Consider the following 18,802-nt stretch of genomic DNA (forward strand, 5'->3'; position numbering starts at 1 on the left):
AAATTCCTATTATTAGGCAGTGAAAATCTAGTCAACACCATCAGTGGAACACAGTTTTTCAGCAGAGTCAGAGAGTCTACATGTGGACATTTACAATTAAATATTTTAATGTGAAACTGGATCACACCCTAGAAGGTCAATTCAGTTATGTGGTGAGAGATGCCCTAGGATATCCTGGTGTCCAGCTGCTGGTCCAGTTGATGTTCACATTTGATCTGCCTCACAGCTGTCCCATACAGATGCCTTGGATACCCTAAGGCACCCCGAACAGCTTTAGATGCCTGTGCTCATGTAATTTAAATTCTACCTAAGATGTCCAAGAACTTGATTTGGCAGATTTTTTTGACACAAAATGCTTTGTGAGCAGACTTTTGCTCAAATAAAATTGATAGTACTGAAACCACACTCTCTTAACAAACTACTTTTCTTAGTATTTATACTGCTGTTACTGAAAAATCTGACAATAACTTTCTATCCAATAGCATTATCATTAGCTAGAGCACTACTAGATCACACTGAGTTACTGACTTACCTTCTTTTTTTAATATAGTAAATTAGAATTTGAAATTTATTTGTGACAAATGCTAAAGGTTTTACTGCTTGAATTTGTTTTTTCTATACCTTATCGAAGTCATACTTACTATGGTAGAAAGACCTTAAAGATACACCCATACAAAACCCAATTCTGAAATAAAAAAGTAATTAATTATTAACTAGTTGTGTCAGAATGCATCAGAGTTACAGCAATGCAATGACAGGAAATTTAGAAATAATTGGAGATCCTGAGATAGGATGTGAGCATACTTTAACTGTACATGGAGGTAAAAAGTAGAGCATGCCCAGTGACATCCACATCCTGCATACCACTTATAGTGTAACAGAGGGGAGATGGAAGTCAGTAAGAGAATATACATGCGAAACACATATCTCAAAAAAAGGTCTATTATTTCCATTTTCAGAAGCAATCCAGTTGAACATTCCCAGGTTTATTTGGAACAAGAAGACTAAATATTCAGATTTACTAGAGATGGTTTCAGAATCATTTACTCAAACAATATCTTCAGGAGACTTCCAGTTACTGCAATTGACTTCAAAATGGGATAACTGCAATGACAGTGCAACCACAAAGGTACACACAAAGATTAATGCGCAGTTCAGAAATTTCTGGGAATGAGAAAAGTTCTCAGAAAAGTCACTGATAGTTATAGTTCTGACTACTGAAAGAGGCTTGACATGGGCAATCTTGAAAAAAGCCTAATATCCTCTTGGTGTCATATGGCATTTCCTTTGGATTGATCACTTACTGGCATGACTATTGGGTGAACCTACTACTATTAAGTCAGAGTTCTCTGTCATCAAGGAGGAGTGTTAACAGCAGGTCAAGGGAGGTGGCTCCCCTTCTGTTCACTACTGGTGGGTCCACACCAAAAATGCTCTATTCAGTTGTGGGTTCCCTGGCACAAGACGGAGATGGAGCTACTAGAGAGTAACACTAAAATGGTTAAGAGACTGAAGCATCTCTTCTATGAGAAAGGGCAGAGAGAGCTGGGGCAGTTAAGCCTAGACAAATGAAAGCTTACAGTGGATCTCATCAATGTGTACAAATAACTGAAAGGAGGGTATAAAGAAGTCTAAGCCAGGCTTGGTCATGGTCCAGTGACAGAAAAGAATGGGGGAAACTGAAACACAGTATGTTCTGTTTGAATTTTTTTTTTTTTTTTGGCTTTGCAGGCAACTGAGCCCTGGTACTAGTACAGTTTGTCCAGGGAAGTTGTACGATCTCAGTCCTTGAAGATATTCAGAAGTTGTCCAAACAACTTCCAAATATCTTCAAGGGCAACTTATTCTATGAGATTCTGCTTGAAAAGGGGGAGTTGGACCTGATGACTCCCAGAGCTCCCTTCCAACCTCAACCATGCTCTGATTCTGTCAAGAATAAAAATTAGTGATGTATATATCAACAATGAAATCCACAGAGGGTCAATTGTTAGAGGAAGCCAGAGCACTAAATTTTATTTCTATGAGATTGAACTACAAAGATGAAAACCAGTTGCACCTTGACTAAGATCGTAGATATTCTGTACTAATAAGGATCCTTGTTTAAGGGAGAAAATGGTCTACATTAGTGACAACAACTTTCTATTGATGTACAGTGATCTGAAACTAAGAAATATCAGTGTTCTGGCATACTGAATCAACAGCTTTGAGGATGAGGAATAGGATTTATCCTCCGATTACCCAGTTAAAGGGTGAAAAAGATCCTGATATGATAATTGGAATAGGCAGAAGTCATTCTGTTCATCAAAATTCCCCACTGGAGGAAAGGTAAGCAATATGTTCCTTGATGAAAGCATGCATCTTGTAAGAAATTGAATTAAAACAGGAGAAGAACTTCCAGTAAGGCAAACAAATCTATCTGGGAGCAATTTAAGAACCAGAAGATAGTTCTGCTATGCATAAAGGGAGTACAGGAACTTAACCCACCTTTACACATGTAATTCATAGAGCTGGGAGAAGAATCCAAACAAACACCATTTTTTTCCATATATGCTTTCTTGCTTCTTAGTCTATTCTACCATGATATTTCCTGTCATATCAGAACATTATCCTAAAAATGCTTTACAGATATTACACACTGCCCTGCATTCTAGGGCAATCTGTGCTTTATAACTGAGACATCAGCCAATAGTAATGAATGTCACATCCTGGAAATGAGATCTATATTATGAACAATTTGTTCAAAAGAGGAATTTAAAAGGCACAACACCAATAGTGCAAGCATCTGTACACTACGAAGGTGATTTTCCAAACAAGAGGAGAAATATTATCATGAAACTGAACTAAAACCAATCTGAGAATATAGAGATTGAAAGCACACTTGTAAGATGCAGATGTGTAATCCTGCATAAGATGTCATGGAGATGAATGCTGACACAAATCTTAAAAGCCCTAGGCAGGATTTCATGGTAATAAGTGAATAACTAACAAGTGAATCAGATCCCTTAACCTAAAAACTATCCAGAAGGCAGAAATGCCCTTATTACCAGACAGTTCAGTTACAAAACTCTGCTTTAACTTAGAGGTAATGCTGAACCTCAGGATGAACATGGGCAAGAGAAATTCAGACTGGCTAAGTAGATGTATCTCTCTTTTTAAATGTACATGTGGCTTACTACTTGAAGGTAGAAGTAAGTTCAGAATGTTTTATTCTTATACATTAGAGCATTTACACAAATCATGAGGATTAAAAAATATAGTTGCAAGTAATTTCTATACATTATTTAAGATGTCCTAGAACTTTTAGGTAGCTTTTTTTCACTTATAACAGTGTGCTTATGTATTAATATATTCTTCTCATCTATACTACAGCATGTGAGCTTAAGATTTATAGACAATTCTCACTACTTTACTTCCTGAAACTTTCATTGCCTTGGATTATATTTTCCTGGCCAAGTAAACACTACCATTATATTTGGAAAGTCTTTCCCAGTGATATTTAATACAGAAACTGCTGGCAATTTTTCATGAGCAAAGTGAGCTAAAGTCTGCTTGAGTTTGCACCAATGGATAATATATTGATTCTGTGGCATAAGTTTTCTGTATATGAAATACAGAGAACTAGAGCACAAATTGTGCTAAACATATAATAAAACAGTCCCTGCCCCTGCTTACTACTCAATACAGACACAGTGTCACAGCAGGACACATAAACCAAGCTAGGCCAGAAGACATCAACAGGCACACCAGCACACCCAAGTCAACTTGGCATATAATTTGCAGGCTCATAGAGAAGCATCAAGGGTTTTAATACTTACAGATTTTCTTTTAATCATGTAACTATGCAAGAGCTTGCAATTAGGTCACTTGTCTAGCCTTTATTCACAGGCAGTTTGCTATAGTTCTGACATGGATTTCAGACAGAATCTGAAGGACAAAATGTAGCTTTGCAAATTGATTCAAATAATATCCTCCACAGACAGTGAGAGCAAAAAGGAAGGGGCACAGCTTTTGGCAGAACTACCAACGATAAGCAGTGGAAATTGCCATCATTATTGGAACAGACAGGGAAGGCAAATAGGGATAGACTAAAGTTGGATAAACATAAGAGGCAAAGATTTTAGGGTATTTATAATTATTGACCTACTGTTTACATGAAACATACTGAACTGTGCAGTGTCTTAATTTACTGAAGGCCAAATTCTATCACTCAACCTAAACTTGTGTATTTTTCATATGTTTCAATTTAAATGAAAACTCCAAAGTGTAAAGAGATGAAGCAGATTTGTATTGCCCACTCATAAATAATTCCAGATTGAAGGATATTGGATAGACTTGGGAAATTAATAAAATGTGTGATTAATTAAATAAAAAATTAAATGCTCTCTTTTATTAGTCCAAATCTATGCTGTGATTAAAAGTGCTCAGGGAGTAAAAAAGAGAAAGATAAAATGGCTAAGGTAAACCTCCCCTTTAAAAAATACATCTTTATAACTACAGGGTAATACAAGACAGGCTATTTCTATCAATCTCTAAACATTCTGAGATCTTTACTGGTGATAAACTGAATTTATTTAACATGCTTAAACGTGTACAAAATTGTTTACCACATAAGATTTTACTCTGTCAATTATTCTTTCCCAAACAGATCAGGTCTTTCCTAAGTAGATTAATTTAATTAATAACAAAATAACTGAGTTTAGTTTTAAGTGACAGGCTGATATTTTGTGTTCTCAGTTTAATAAGCTGCCAGTAATCTTCAACAGAATTTTTCAGAGGCTACAGAAGTAACAAGTTAACAGTAGGTAAAAACAGAGCCAAATTACCAATATGTTAAGATGCTGAATGGAAAAGAACATATTGATAGAGAACATGTATACCAGCAAGAAAATAAATAAATTATATTTCCTTATCTCAAGTGGGACAAAACCCTAAGAAAACAAGATAACCTAGGGGAAAAAAAAAAATCTCTGCCTCTAACTACAAAAAAATCTAAAAATATAAATGAACACAAAAGCAATTAGAATAAAAAAATTAAAAACGACTAAGTCCTATAATTTTAGTGTACATGTCAAAGAGATCACCATTACTAAAAGAATCCTTCACAGCTTAAAAGATTGCAACCACTGTATTTTGTAAAGTCTAGTAAAAATTTTTTTCTACAACTATAGATAAAAATGGCTTAGGAGAAGTCACAGTAGTGCTAAAATTATCTAGATTACATAAGAGAAAGAACACATTTCATAAAAGTATTGTGTAATATTTTGCCCTCATGTAACCATCAGTTTGTAAGCTGCCATGACAGAGATTATTTTCCTTCAATTATTCTATTTTTTAAATATCAATTCAGGCACCAGTTTCTTTCTGAATTTTTCCTCATTCTTTTGCTAGATAAAAGAGAAATGATATATTCAGAAATATGCATTTGAAAGATCTATGTTGCTGTAGCATTAAACTTTTCTAAATTAGTGACAATGTAGTAACCGTAAATGAAAGATAAAAAATGAGCTGCTTATGAGTACTTTGCAAGTGTCTCTTTTTAATAAAGAAGAAATAAAATTAAATTGAAAACTTGATGGGTGGCAAATTCAAAAACAGACAAATCACACAAAAGTGTTTCACTTTAAAATAGTTTGAAGCAAGTACCAACACTAACTCAAAATAAGCAAGAAATAATAAAATAGTAAAACAATTTTACCACATTTTGCTATGGAAGGCACTTGAGAACATCCACTTCTAATCTTAAAATACACTAATATTTTCCGATTTGATTTATTTTGTTGTTTTTTTTTAGTCTATCTTTTCTTCCCCACTTCATATTCTTTTTCTCAAAAGTTGAAAAACATGATCTTGATAGAAGAACCCAGAAATAAAAGTGTATGGAATCCAAGACCAATCTTTCTATATAAAAGGAAATTTTGTGTATAATGGAGTTTAATTAAATGCACCTAAATCTTAAAATGGATATAATTTTAATCAAAGTTTAGAAAAAGTTTGCAAGATTTGTTCACAGAATCTTCTGAGTTGGAAGTGACCCAGAAGGATCGTGAAGTCCAACTCTTAAGTGAATGGCCCACACAGGGATGGAACCCACAACTTTGGTGTTTTTATCAGCGGGCTCTAACCAACTGCTAAGTAGTAGAGAATGCCTGTGACTCTAAAGTAGATGTAATTAAGTTTGGCTGGTTGCTTGCATCAACTGAAAATAGATATAAACTTGAAACAACCTTAATTCAAAGCATATTTTATACAGCAAGAGAGAGAGCAAGGAAGTTACCCTATTTATGAAGATTAAATCCACTCTGCAACAAACACAGTACCATCAATCAAATCAAAAGAAATCATAAGATTGAGGCAACATTTCAGAACACATAACAGAACCCAGTCCCCTATAGTTAAAAGGACTAGACACCTTCCAGTACAAAGAATTGAACATAAAATTCACTGCTGCTATACCTTGTGTCTCTTCCCATCTATGTCTATTTAATTTAAAGTTACCCCTTTAATGCCCTTATAACTTACTGTGCATAAAAACAAGACACACCAAACAGCTGACAGGTTGGAGTCATTAGCTGGGAGAATGTATTGCTATAGAATTTTCTCTTAGATTTATACATGTGTTTAGAAATCGGGAAAATCAAAATTATTATTATGTAGTAACTTGAGTCTAGAACGGAATAATTATAGGAGAATGAGCTCACAGTGAAACAGTTTTAGATTGCTGTGACCATAATGGGCCATAGCTTTAGAAAATCAGCTTACGACCTTTACAGCAGCTGCTGTAGAAAATATATTTATATACACCTACATGAATGGTTGATATGACTTGTGTATCCACATGTTTCAAGACAACATTAAAACATGCACTCAGCTTTGAAGATATGTATGCTTCTTGAGCTATCCCCATTGTTTGAATTGTAATAAATAAAGCTGTATTATATAACACTTTGCAGCACTTCTAACAAAGTAAATACAAGTATATTTTAAAGAAAAAAAATTCATTTAAATCATAGGGGAAGGAGGGAAGGAATTACACACTAACTTGGCAGCTGACATCCATTCCAGCCTCCAGAAGCACCTGTACGACAGCTTTGTGGCCATTACGAGCAGCAAGATGCAAAGGAGTATGTTTTCTTGTATTACAGTTCATCAGATTTGGATATGCTTTGATGATCATTTTCACAACGCGCAGACGTCCATAAAGTGCTGCCAGATCCAGAGGTGTTTCCAGTTTGTTGTTTCTTATTGTGGGGTCTGTCAGCTCTTCTAGCAGAACAGCAACAACTTCTGAATGACCATACTGAGCTGCACAATGCAGTGCTGTTTCGTTTTCATTGTTCTGTTAAAAAAACCCAAAAGCTTCAGAAATTCATGTTTAACCCACAATAGAAATGCTCAGCTTCTATAAATTGTTTCCATGAGATCACTCAGAGGCAGAGTTTCTAATATAATGTATGGTAATACATGTTAAATGCTTCAAAATTACTCCACTGACATTTTAATAACACAGTAATATACTGAGCTTGCTGCTCTCAAGCAGATGAGCTCCCTATGTGTCTGCATTGCTACCAATGCATTTTAACAACCCCTGAAAAACCTTGTAGCTTGTGATATGCCAAAATCTGTAACCTTCTTTGATTCAGCTGTTCCTGAAATTATGATTGAGTCCTTCTCTTAAAAATATACTGACAGTGAAATCTCTTCATGATTTTGCTGGTTTCATACCACAGCAGTTTGTTATTAGAGAAATGGAATTATGGAGTAAAACTATATAATGTAAATATATCAGAGGCACAAGGTTAGTTTCATGTATCACTATAAAAAGTTACTATCCAGACAACAATTAAAACTCAGAAGTCAAAACAGGGCCTATAGAAAGACTTAGCAAATCACTTAAGCAGTTGAGTCTTCTCAGAACCCCAAAGAGAGGTATGTATGTTTTAAGACATTATGAGTATGCTGTAGACTGAACAGCAATAATCCCTCCCTTTATAAAACAATCCCCTCCAAATTTTTCCCAAAATATTACTCAATAAACTAAGCAATAAATATTGGGAATATGCATTATATTTTTAATTGTTTCCTTCCAACTCTGTCTATATACTTGCAACACCAAAGAGACAAATAGCTTCAGGCAAATACAAAGGAAATAGTTTATTGAGCTCTATGAATTCTATATGTCATCTATATTATTAATATATCATATGCAGACCTTACAGAGCTTTAAAATAAAATAGATGCTATACATTGTAGAAATATATACATTTAATGCATATTTTGATAAATTTGTAAATATTGTAACAGTTTAGGAATGTTGTAAAAGTACAAAACCAATAAGCTAATGTGCTATATAAAAAATTTAAGATTAATGTAAATTCAGAAAAGATACTAAAGAGGGTAGAGATACCATTCTAAAGGAAGATAAAGTGGTACATCTGAATCTGTAGTTCTATTTTTCAATGAGCCAGCTGAAGAAAGTTCAAGGGACAGAGAAGTGAAAATAGGAAAAACCAATTGTCTTTTAAAAGACAGAATGTCAGAGAAATAAGGCTTTGGACTCTCACTCAAAAGCTAGCTAGGATAAACAGTAAAAACTAAAAAGGAGGAAAAGGTAAGAACTGTTTTTTTGGTAATCATGTTTCTAATTCTGTAACCAAGAACTTGACTCTTGGGTTTGTGGTTCTAACAACATTGCTGTCATTTTCATCTCTCACAATCTAAGATGACTCAGTTGAACTTGGGAAACACAAGAGACAGATCAATACATTCAGGTAAATCAGTGTTGCAGTCAAACTCATGGATGTCCACAACACCACACAAGATCTGAGAGACTGGAATGTGTTTCCTGCTAAACTGCAACACAGAGGCTGGAGAAGATCCAGGTGGGAAGTGAGAAGCTTCCACTGGCAGACATGGCTTGATGACTAGTAAGTATTTAAATCATTGTGTATTATTCAGACCACCATGTGGGCTTACTTCATTACACAGACCTGAAATTCAGATTAAAATATATATACTGTGACAATACTACATTGCTGCAATGCTCTATAAACTACCTGAAAGAAGCTTTTTGTGCTCAAGGGACTTCTATCTTTAAATAGGACCAAGCAAAGCAATTTTCTTACGTACAATTGTACGCCAACAAATCACAAGCATAATTTATTAAATTTTTTAAATTTTCAATATTTCATGAACAGCTAGATGAATAGGCAATTGCAGCCTGATTTTGTGTAGAATTAATATGAAAATCAGATAATTGCACATAAAATTACAATCATGGTAATTTTTGCCTCCAGTTACTGTATTTATATATCCAATAGAAATAGTTATACAAGTTATATGTCTAACTATATTGGCATTCTGTGAGGTCAATAATTGTAAATATCTGTTCAATATCTGCTTATGTCTGAGGGTTTTTTCAAGAACTTATGGAAGTACTAATTGAACTAATTCAAATCTTGTGCTAATGATCTAATACTGTAGCTTAAAAGTATTCTGATTAAATTTTAAAAGAAACAAAAATTAAATTTGCTATGGCCTTTTTCTAAAAATGTGATAGATACAGACACAGATCAAACAGCACAAGTTGCTACTGCTGAACAGCAAACTGGAATTTGCTCTCTGGATAAAGAATATCCAGCTGAACTTTCACACAAAGGCATACTGAAAAGTCTGATGCACAAAAGCAAAGTAACAAAATGTTATTTTCAGCTGTATATTGTTGAACATTTTTCTATTGTTCTTATTTGCCAAATAAAAGCTATATTTCAGTTCATGACCAATTGAACTGATACAAAATTATAAAGAGCTACATATCACTTGAATAAAGCAGAAGAACTCAACTTGGGCAAACATGATAATTAAATTATCTACATATATGCCCTCAGAAGAGGCATTGTACATATTGTGTTATCAGAGCTGAGAGGCACTACCTAATTAAAACTTGATAGTAAAACATTCTGCCTGCTTCAAAATGTAAATTAATAAATTCAATTGAGTTAGAGAAGACAAAAATATTTTTAACCTCCAAAGAGTAAATTAAAACTTGTTTAATTCTAAACTTGTCTACTTTGACAATTTTATCTACTTTGATGATTTATTACTAGTTATATAAAATAAATCAGCTTAGAATGGAGTAGAGAGATTATTGATTTTAAGGTAGTTTATCTTCATATCACTAAAGCAACATACTGTTTAGAAGCATTTTTAAAATGGGAAAAAAATTATTCAAGAAACTTGCAATAATTTTGTGCTGTTGCCTGTATTTTCAGTTCCAAGCATAAACAAGTGCTTCTGGAGTACAGAAAGTTTGTGTTAGTACTCATTGTGATAAGCAGATAATCTGCTAAAAAAATATCTGCATGCAAATTACCATTATGTAATTAGAGCTTCAAATTTGATATCCAAGGGTTAAATAATACATCTAGTGCTGAAGAAAAAGACCAGAATCCTTGTAGACATTTCAGATGCTTCATTATATGGTAGCAACTAAAAGACATTCTATGACTGAATGGTTCTAGAAAAAGAAAGAATAAAAATAAGAACCAAGACATACAAAATGTAAGGTAAAAAGAGTAGACCAATATTATGCAAATACAGTATTTAAAAAGAAGTCTCTAATATTTATAAATCATATTTTTTGACAAGTAGTTACTCTTACAGTCCAAAGGACCTTGCTCAGAAATAAGGAAAGCTTTCCATGGATTCAGCTTTTAAACTTTTTAAAATTTCCTTCATTATTTGTTACGTATTATTTCATGGGCACGATCCTGACCTTTTGTAGCCTTTCTCTGAATCTCTTCTCTTCTTCATGCAGCCAGAACTCAGGCTGTTGTGGCTGCAAACTGAACTGTGCCTTCACTGCCCTGCATCTCATCAGTATTTGCAGGCTGTGCTACAGCATTTAGCTGCTAAAGATGTGTGCCACTGCAAAATGTACAATATATCTTGAGGTCTATTCATTAGAGGGCAGATTAGCAAATGCATTATAGAGACAGTTATTGTAGCTTGGCAGTCTGATTGTGAAAAAGTACAGGAAGTCTCAAGAGAATGAATGGCTAACATTAATATTATATAGGCTCTTGTGAAGCCACTATTAAACTGTGGGTAAATTCAGGACATTTATTGTACAGTTGTGAAGTCCTTTTTTGCCAAGTAAGTTTTAAATCTCCTAAAGTCCATGCAAGTACTGTACAAGCAAAAATAACTCACATACTGATTTAACAGACCTTTTCCAAAGGACGCTCAACTCCTTTTTTCACCAAAGTGTTTTGATGCTGAACTTGAAAAAGGACACTTCCTAAATCACTGAGCCATTTCTTTGTCACATAATCCCAAAGTAAAGTAAGTGAACAAGACATTTGTTATTAAAAGCTTTTTGCTATTCTCTCAGTTATGAAATGAGAATTTAAGTTTAATTTAAAGAAAGCAGGAACAATGGGAGATTCTGGAAACACCTATCTATATACTGAATATACTCAAAAGTAGTCAACTAGAGGAAATACAATACAAAAATAAGGCTTTAATAACTAAGTAATTAAATAGAGGGGAAAGGAGCAAAAGAATATATGCAAGACAGAGAAAAGGATGACCTCAGAATGGTCTTTATGTATTAAATCAGGAAGCTTCCCAAGAAGTTAATAACTCTGAAAAAAATAAAGGAAGTTTGATTGCAAGTTACTCAGTGTGAATCAAAATCAAGTCTACTGATTTCCCATTGAAAGTCACTTTTACTTACATAAACATCATAAAACAGTAATGTAATATAGTTGCTTACTTTGAAAAAGCTTTTTTCCAATTTATTGCTGCAATTGGCTTAAATCGGAAAGATTTTGTGTGCATTTCTTTCCTTCTAAACAAAGTACAGTAAGAGTAGCAAGGGGAAACTGAAATTCATACACTAGTATCTAATTGAGGGGTAAAATCAAATGCAGAACTTGAAAAATATTTGGTTTTCAGGCTATTTCGGAACTGAATTGAACTTCTGCCAAGTCCATGAGTTGTCACAGAGAAGCCTGTGTTTCATTTGTACAACTGGGAGAAGTTTGCAAATATGTTAAAATTTAGGTGTTTACATCATATGAATGTATCCTGGACTCTTTCTTCATATTTCAGAAGAATTGTTGAATAGTTTTAAAGAAATGTGGGTGTTTTCTGTGGCAATTACAATTTGATGCACAGGCAAATTCTACAACACACTGAATCCATAAAAGTTTCAGAAGGGTTCATATTTTTTTGTAAATTTTTAACAATACATATTCTGTATATATAATAGGAATATATTTTATTCATATTTAATAAGACATTTACCTTTGTCCTTAATGTTATTCACATTTTCTGCTGAAAAAACCAAACACTGCATAGTGATCTGTATGCAGCTGTTATTTATTAACCATTTTTTCATAAATTAGGATCTGTTATCAATGATGCAATTTTATGATGGAAGTTGCCGCAATAAATGTTTTAGCTGTCCAGAACTGTTTTACAGAAATAAACTGTAAGTAGTTTGACTGTTAAGAGCACACCTTTTTATTTTATAATCAATTAACAAATCTTGATCTCATACTATTTTAATTCAGTTTATAATTCATATAATTTTAGATCTTCATCAATGAAATTAAACACTTATATTTTTGCAATGTCACCATATTTTGTGATTTAAAACATACACCATGCCTGTCAACTAAGACTCCTACATAGAACAGTGATAGAATTCTTCATACATAATTGTTATGCTGTAACTGTTCTCTGTGTGGAAAGCTGCCAGTCTACAATCCACCACCCCCATAACATAACACAATTGTCATTTAACTGTTTGTCTCTTTACTGTTTGTTCCAATTTTATGTAATAGGAACAGCAGGGGGCATTCAGAGCTTTAGATGCTGGATATGGTTGTATATGATGCAACTTAACTGCATTTTCAAAGCATAGAATGCAGTTCTACCAATTTACAAGATACCATATAAAATCCATTATCTAATCTAATATACATTTATGCATCATGAACTTATCATTTATTTCTTTGTTCAGTCATCCATTTCTTTCCCATACACTTTTGGAAGCATTTCTTTCATATAGCATTTCAGATAAATAAAAATATAAATGCATTACAAATCAGTTGCAATAACTTTTAAATCATGAACAAAATAATTTTCTTAAAATGCAAACAATTACATCTTAATATGATACTTAAAAAAACAACACCAACAACAAAAACAGAGGGAAAGAAATCTGACTTGAGTATACTATTTCTTACAGTGAAAAAGTGTAATGAAAAACAGTTGCCCTTATGTCCAGCTCTCATAAGAAAAAGGAGATAATAGTCCAGGATTTCTTACAAGCCATAGCTTCAGCTCCAGAGAAGTTATAAGAGCTTTGAGGAATCACCTGCCTTACAGAGCCTATCTGCAAATAAGCAAAAGCCTCCGAATCCTACAGGCTCATGGGAATGCACAACAGGTGTTCGGGTCAGGATGCCTCTCAGGTGTTGTTTGAGGATACATGGGCAGAGGTGGACATTCCCTCTTTCTGGGATAGAGAGGCTATTCTCCTGCATAGAGTGCTAATGTGCAGAGGGAAGTAAGTGCCAGCAAAGTATGCAACACACTAAACTTGGCCATTGTCTAGAGTGGAACACCAAGGAATTTACAAGGTCAGAAAACCTCTATATACACGAGTTCAACTTCAAAGTTTAACACGATCAAGATGTCCTTAAAGGACTTAAGATGCAACATTTCTTGTGAGGATTGCTCACATGTTTCCTATTATAAGGTTTTTGGGTTAAATGCATAAACAGGAGGACATCTGAGGACCTTTTTTGAGTCAGTGGAGTATATAAGTATCAGCTGTATCCCTGCTTATTTGCTCCAGTGATCAAACCAGATACATAGCACCTAATCAAGTTTGCCAATATTCTAGAAGTCTGGAGGTATATGTGGGATTGGGGAGAAGTAGGTTTGAATTTACATTTCTTTCTGAAACACCTTTTCACTTTTGCCCTCTGAAGTTCCTACACAGTTTCCAGTATTCTGTCTGTAGAATACAGGTAACGTCTTCAAGCAAATGAGCAATGCACAATTCAATAGTTGCTTTTCATTGCATAAATAAAACTGAAAAAAAAACCTCTCCTTGACAAAAGGTAATCTTACAGTTCAACTGGTTTCATCCTACATAAAACAGCTGATGAGAATGAGAAAGTTGGAGAATTATGTTAATCTAAAATTCACAGAATGACAAATCTTGAGTTCTGTTTTTTTCTTGAATGTGTACTACAGGATTTCATGGAAGACTGTCACATGGACATGTTTTATTACTTTACTTTTCTATATTTCTAGCACTAATGCTTGATAATCATATTTTAGTTATTGTATGCATTCCAATGGCTAGGTGCATAACCTCAGATATCAAACAATTACTCAAAATATGGCATCTCACAATGGTAAGTGTTTGTAATCTAGGTCTCATGTTTATCTTCTCACAGTTTGCCTTCTAGCCACACTAATGTGGGCACTGAGAGAACAATTAATTTGTTAGATTGCACTTTGCCATTTGAGGTGCTGTGGGGTGCCAGGTGGTACCATACTTGAATTTCACCACTCGTTCACACAGACCTGGAAATTCTGAGCACCCTCTGTCACACTCTCAGGCCCATGCAGATGTCTCCCATTACTGCAGGGCCTCAAAGTCCTGCATTTCTGCATTTGATCACTTGAATCCTCCTTCTAGTCACCTGAATAGCCCTGCTGGCTCCTGTGATTACACAGCCCAGATCTCTGTGGGACCAAAAGGTGCACAGACAGGTAACATAGGCATCATAGCTTGATTTGAATTAGGAGCTGACTCGCACCTTCACATTCCAAGCCTCTGACTAACCTAGAAAATGCAATTGCTTAATGGTTACTATCTGCTTTTCACACCCTGCTTCCAGTTCTTAAGCAGCTCAGCCTAGATGGTGTCAAATTTTAATCAGCTTCTTTCTATTCCTAAATACTAATCCTATGAATGGACCACATAAAAATATACAGAATAAAAACAGAAGGTGTACCATATGTTTGACAGCAGAAGACAACATGCTTATACTGCCCTTAACACACTGTAATACTAAATTTTTTTCTTGGTCTTTTTATGTGTGCTTTCTGCTACACGTGCATCCCCCTGCAGTCCATCTGGTTTGTCATTTACCTCTGCATATCTGATTATTTACAGTACTCTTAAACTATACCAAGGACATTAATTTTATCTCAAAGATTTTCAGGAACTTAATATGTAATAGAGTAAAAAAACACAGTTTGTGCACATTTACAACCATACAGAAAATATGCAAAGTTGGACTATGTCTTCATGCAATTTTTCCAAAACAAACAGAAGGTTTTTCCATACTTTTTAAATCTGATACTTTAAGTCAGTGCCTATTCATAAGAAATGTATCTGGTATGCTTATAATTGAAGATTTTATCAATCTTGAAGAAAAAATTACTGAAACAACTGAAAATAGGCTTTTTAAAACTTGTCTATAAATTGGTCAGACCCAAAGAATGTGCTTTTTTTCCTGATGATGCACATAAATATTTTTCATCACTTCACCTGTTCATTCACTCTGGAGTGTGATGGTCCATGATGGATGAGAATCTTCACAATATCTACGTCTCCTCTCCAAGCAGCCAAGTGAATGGGAAAGTAACCTTTATTATCTGCTACATTGGTTGATGCTTCATACTGAAGTAATTTGAGAACTATATCCCTGGAAAACAGGAGGTAAATCTAAAAATCAACAGGAAGGTAATTTTATTAAGTTTTTACATGAACATACATATGACTAATATTTTTATCCTGGAAAATAAAATAAACTTGTATTTCAAGCAAAACAGCTACAAAAAGTGAAGACCAATAATTTCTGAAAATGAAATAGATAGTGAAACATCAACAAATCTATTAATTGTAATTATTCTGACTACTTATGAATATCATGAACAATATTATCATCACCTGGCCATAGAATCTGTTTTAGAATTTGCCTGTACAGAACATGTGCACATCCCTCAAGGCATTGAAGTACTCATGTCCCCATCACTGCTGAATTCTGGAGACAGGATGACAAGAGGATAGTTTGATGGACACACTTCTTACCATAAGGCTTAAGTAATAATCTTTTTTCTTTAAGACATTATCTCAAAGATAGTTAGGAAAAAATTTAATGATGATCTAGGTGGATATCTAAAACAACTTCTATGTATAACTTCCATGAAATAACTGCGATTTTCACTTCCCACATTCAGCAGCCTTGCAGCAGTGAGGGGAAAAGTGACTTACTACCACTTTATCTTTATATGCCTTTTGGTGTGGCTTATCATACATTAACTGAAAGATTAGCATAAATTGGTATATTGCATCCCTGATTTTAAGCAGTCTCCTATATTTAGCTTCAAAAGCTGATATAAAAATCAGCTGTGTGGCATGATAACATTACCAAGTATGTCAGAAAGTAAATAAATTCTGTCTTGCTGCTGCATTTGTAGTCTCATAGTTAGACACAGTCAGGCCTCATTAATTATTAAGAGAATCTGGGATCCAGTGTGAACAGCTTTACACATGCTTTTTACAAATATGAAAACACCAACTTATTGATTTGGCTCAAAAACATTAGTGAGGGTAGGAAGCTCAACATAGGCTATGTTATGACAAAAATAATTACTACAAACTGACTTCAATTAAGACAGAAGATAAATCTAAGGCAATTATTCTTCCAACCTTGATGGAACCTTTTTAATTGCATATTGAAAAACATATGATGAGTTAGGTATATCCAGGTCAAAAGAAACTCCCAGTTGACTTCAAAAGATACTGGAGTCATCACATCTAAACTTTGAGGAAAAGCTAAGCTGGATTTTGGTTACTCCTGACAAGGTCAAATGCCATGAGAACAGCCAAAAAATAGCAGGTCCACTACAGAAAGATTTCTGTTACAGAAAAAGTTACAGGAAAGTGTCTCCTGAGGGAAGCTTTTTAGTACACATAAGGTTTGAGAGACTTCCCATTAAATAATAGTCTTGCAGGAAATAATCCAATGAGAGCTAGACATACACAACAGTTCCTTTGAAAGGAACATGAAACAAAGGAAGCATAAACTGAACTAAGTGGAAGATCAGAAGAAAAGCCCTGCACAGATGAAACCCATAGATTAAAACATACAGGAAATTTTGGGAAGAGTTTATTGCAAGATTCAAGCCAGAAAATAGAACATGCATCCTTCAAGAATGCCCTGACCGATCACACTTATCTTGGGTGAGTCTTTTTTAATGCTTTGGCAGAACTTTTTCATTTTGTACAAATACTTTTCAGAGAGGAGGAGATTGAAAGTCCTTAGCCCAGTAACATTACTGGGCTAAGTGAAATAACTTAGGGAGACTGAGATTCCAGTGCCTGCCCCAGATATTATTTAATTACCTATATAAAGCAGAATAGTTTCCCAAGGAAAGAAAATTATCCCAGAATAACCAAGAAGGAGGGAATTCATCACATCCAGTGATCAAGGATTTGAACAATGGTGTCCAAGCATCCCAGCCACAGATTATGTTCTTACACAACTCTGAAACCTCTCAGGTTCAGCCTAGTGTAAAGTGGGAAAAATTAAAATCCCAGAAGTTTTTAAAGGACAGGAACTTCTAAGTGAGAAGGTTCTTGTATAAAACAATTGCATGCCATTTTGAAACTCAAGTTTGAAAACTCAAATAGAGTGCAAAGTAATTTATTGGTTATTTATGATGACTAACAAACAAAATACCTCACAATGTATTTTAACTAACTTTAATATAACAAGGCATAATTGTGATGTCAGTTACTGCTACTGCGAGTGTAAGAGGTCTTCGCAGCTAACACTGGACTTTTCAAAGGCTGTAGTTATATCTGCTGCTGTACATAAGTCCACATTTTTAAGTCCTCACTGATCTTGGAATAAGTTTGGGCAATACTATGTCCAAAATCATCATCTGGCTTTTGTGTGTTTTGGGATTTGATATTGCTAGGATTCACTTGAAACCTCTGTTTCAGTGTTTATACAGCAATATTTTAAACTTTCTGTATAACTATTACTGTATTGCTAGTATTAAATATACTAATCCCTGTTTTCATCTATTTAAAATCAGCAATCTTTGCAAGCAATGCTTGGGGTTTGGGCAGTCAAAAATTATCAATAGCACAAGAAAGAATCCATAAATCATAAATAAAAATGCTGAGTTAAACAGACCATATTAAGAACTTAGCTCTAATTTCACAGAAGCAAAAATATGGACGATTCTGTACCCTCCTACATAGCTGAAACTCAGGAAAATGCACAATATTTTGTTCAGGAGTTTACTTTATATATTTATTTAGAAAGAATATCCCATATTTATCAACAGATTGATCCATCCTAAAGAAAACAGGCACCTTTCTAGAACACAATTGAAGACACAGCCTAAAGTTCTAATTTTTCCATAGAAGGACAAATTTTGCAATGAATAAACTGTTAATTATATATCCATGTGTTATTTTATGGACAGTCCAAAAAATTGCATGAATTAAAATTCATGCAAATCAATCTTAATTTTCCACCGGGTTTGGATCAATTCCTTGTCTCACAATGAGGTGTTGACCAAAGCTTTATGTCAAAACTTTCTTAGTGAAAATACTCTTTTTTTCCCCTGCTTTTGAGTATATAATTACTAAATATTCTTTCCACATTACTTTTGCTTTGATAACAATTAATCTCTACTGTTGTTTTGCAAAATCGCTTCCTGAAGTGTTCACACTCTACACATATGTACATAC

At 34.2% G+C, this 18,802-nt stretch overlaps 1 protein-coding gene across 7 annotated transcripts in view; it reads right to left on the bottom strand.

Annotated features, from left to right (window-relative positions):
* ANKS1B (ankyrin repeat and sterile alpha motif domain containing 1B) overlaps positions 1 to 18,802 on the bottom strand; it is a 398,399-nt gene that overhangs the window by 334,664 nt on the left and 44,933 nt on the right. For 5 of the 7 annotated variants that reach the window (XM_077783569.2, XM_077783570.2, XM_031507463.3 and 2 more), the window contains exons 3-4: positions 15,581 to 15,737; positions 7,040 to 7,336 (exon numbers count right to left, since the gene is read on the bottom strand). In XM_077783569.2, the coding sequence (XP_077639695.1) occupies positions 7,040 to 7,336; positions 15,581 to 15,737 (454 nt within the window). Of the gene's footprint in view, positions 1 to 7,035; positions 7,337 to 10,369; positions 10,394 to 15,580; positions 15,738 to 18,802 lie in introns of those variants that run through there. The other 2 variants (XM_085570245.1, XM_077783571.2) reach the window with 2 other exon arrangements.

The sequence above is a fragment of the Lonchura striata genome, chromosome 1A (assembly GCF_050655825.1).
Source record: "Lonchura striata isolate lonStrDom1 chromosome 1A, ASM5065582v1, whole genome shotgun sequence".
NCBI classification, from domain to species: domain Eukaryota; kingdom Metazoa; phylum Chordata; class Aves; order Passeriformes; family Estrildidae; genus Lonchura; species Lonchura striata.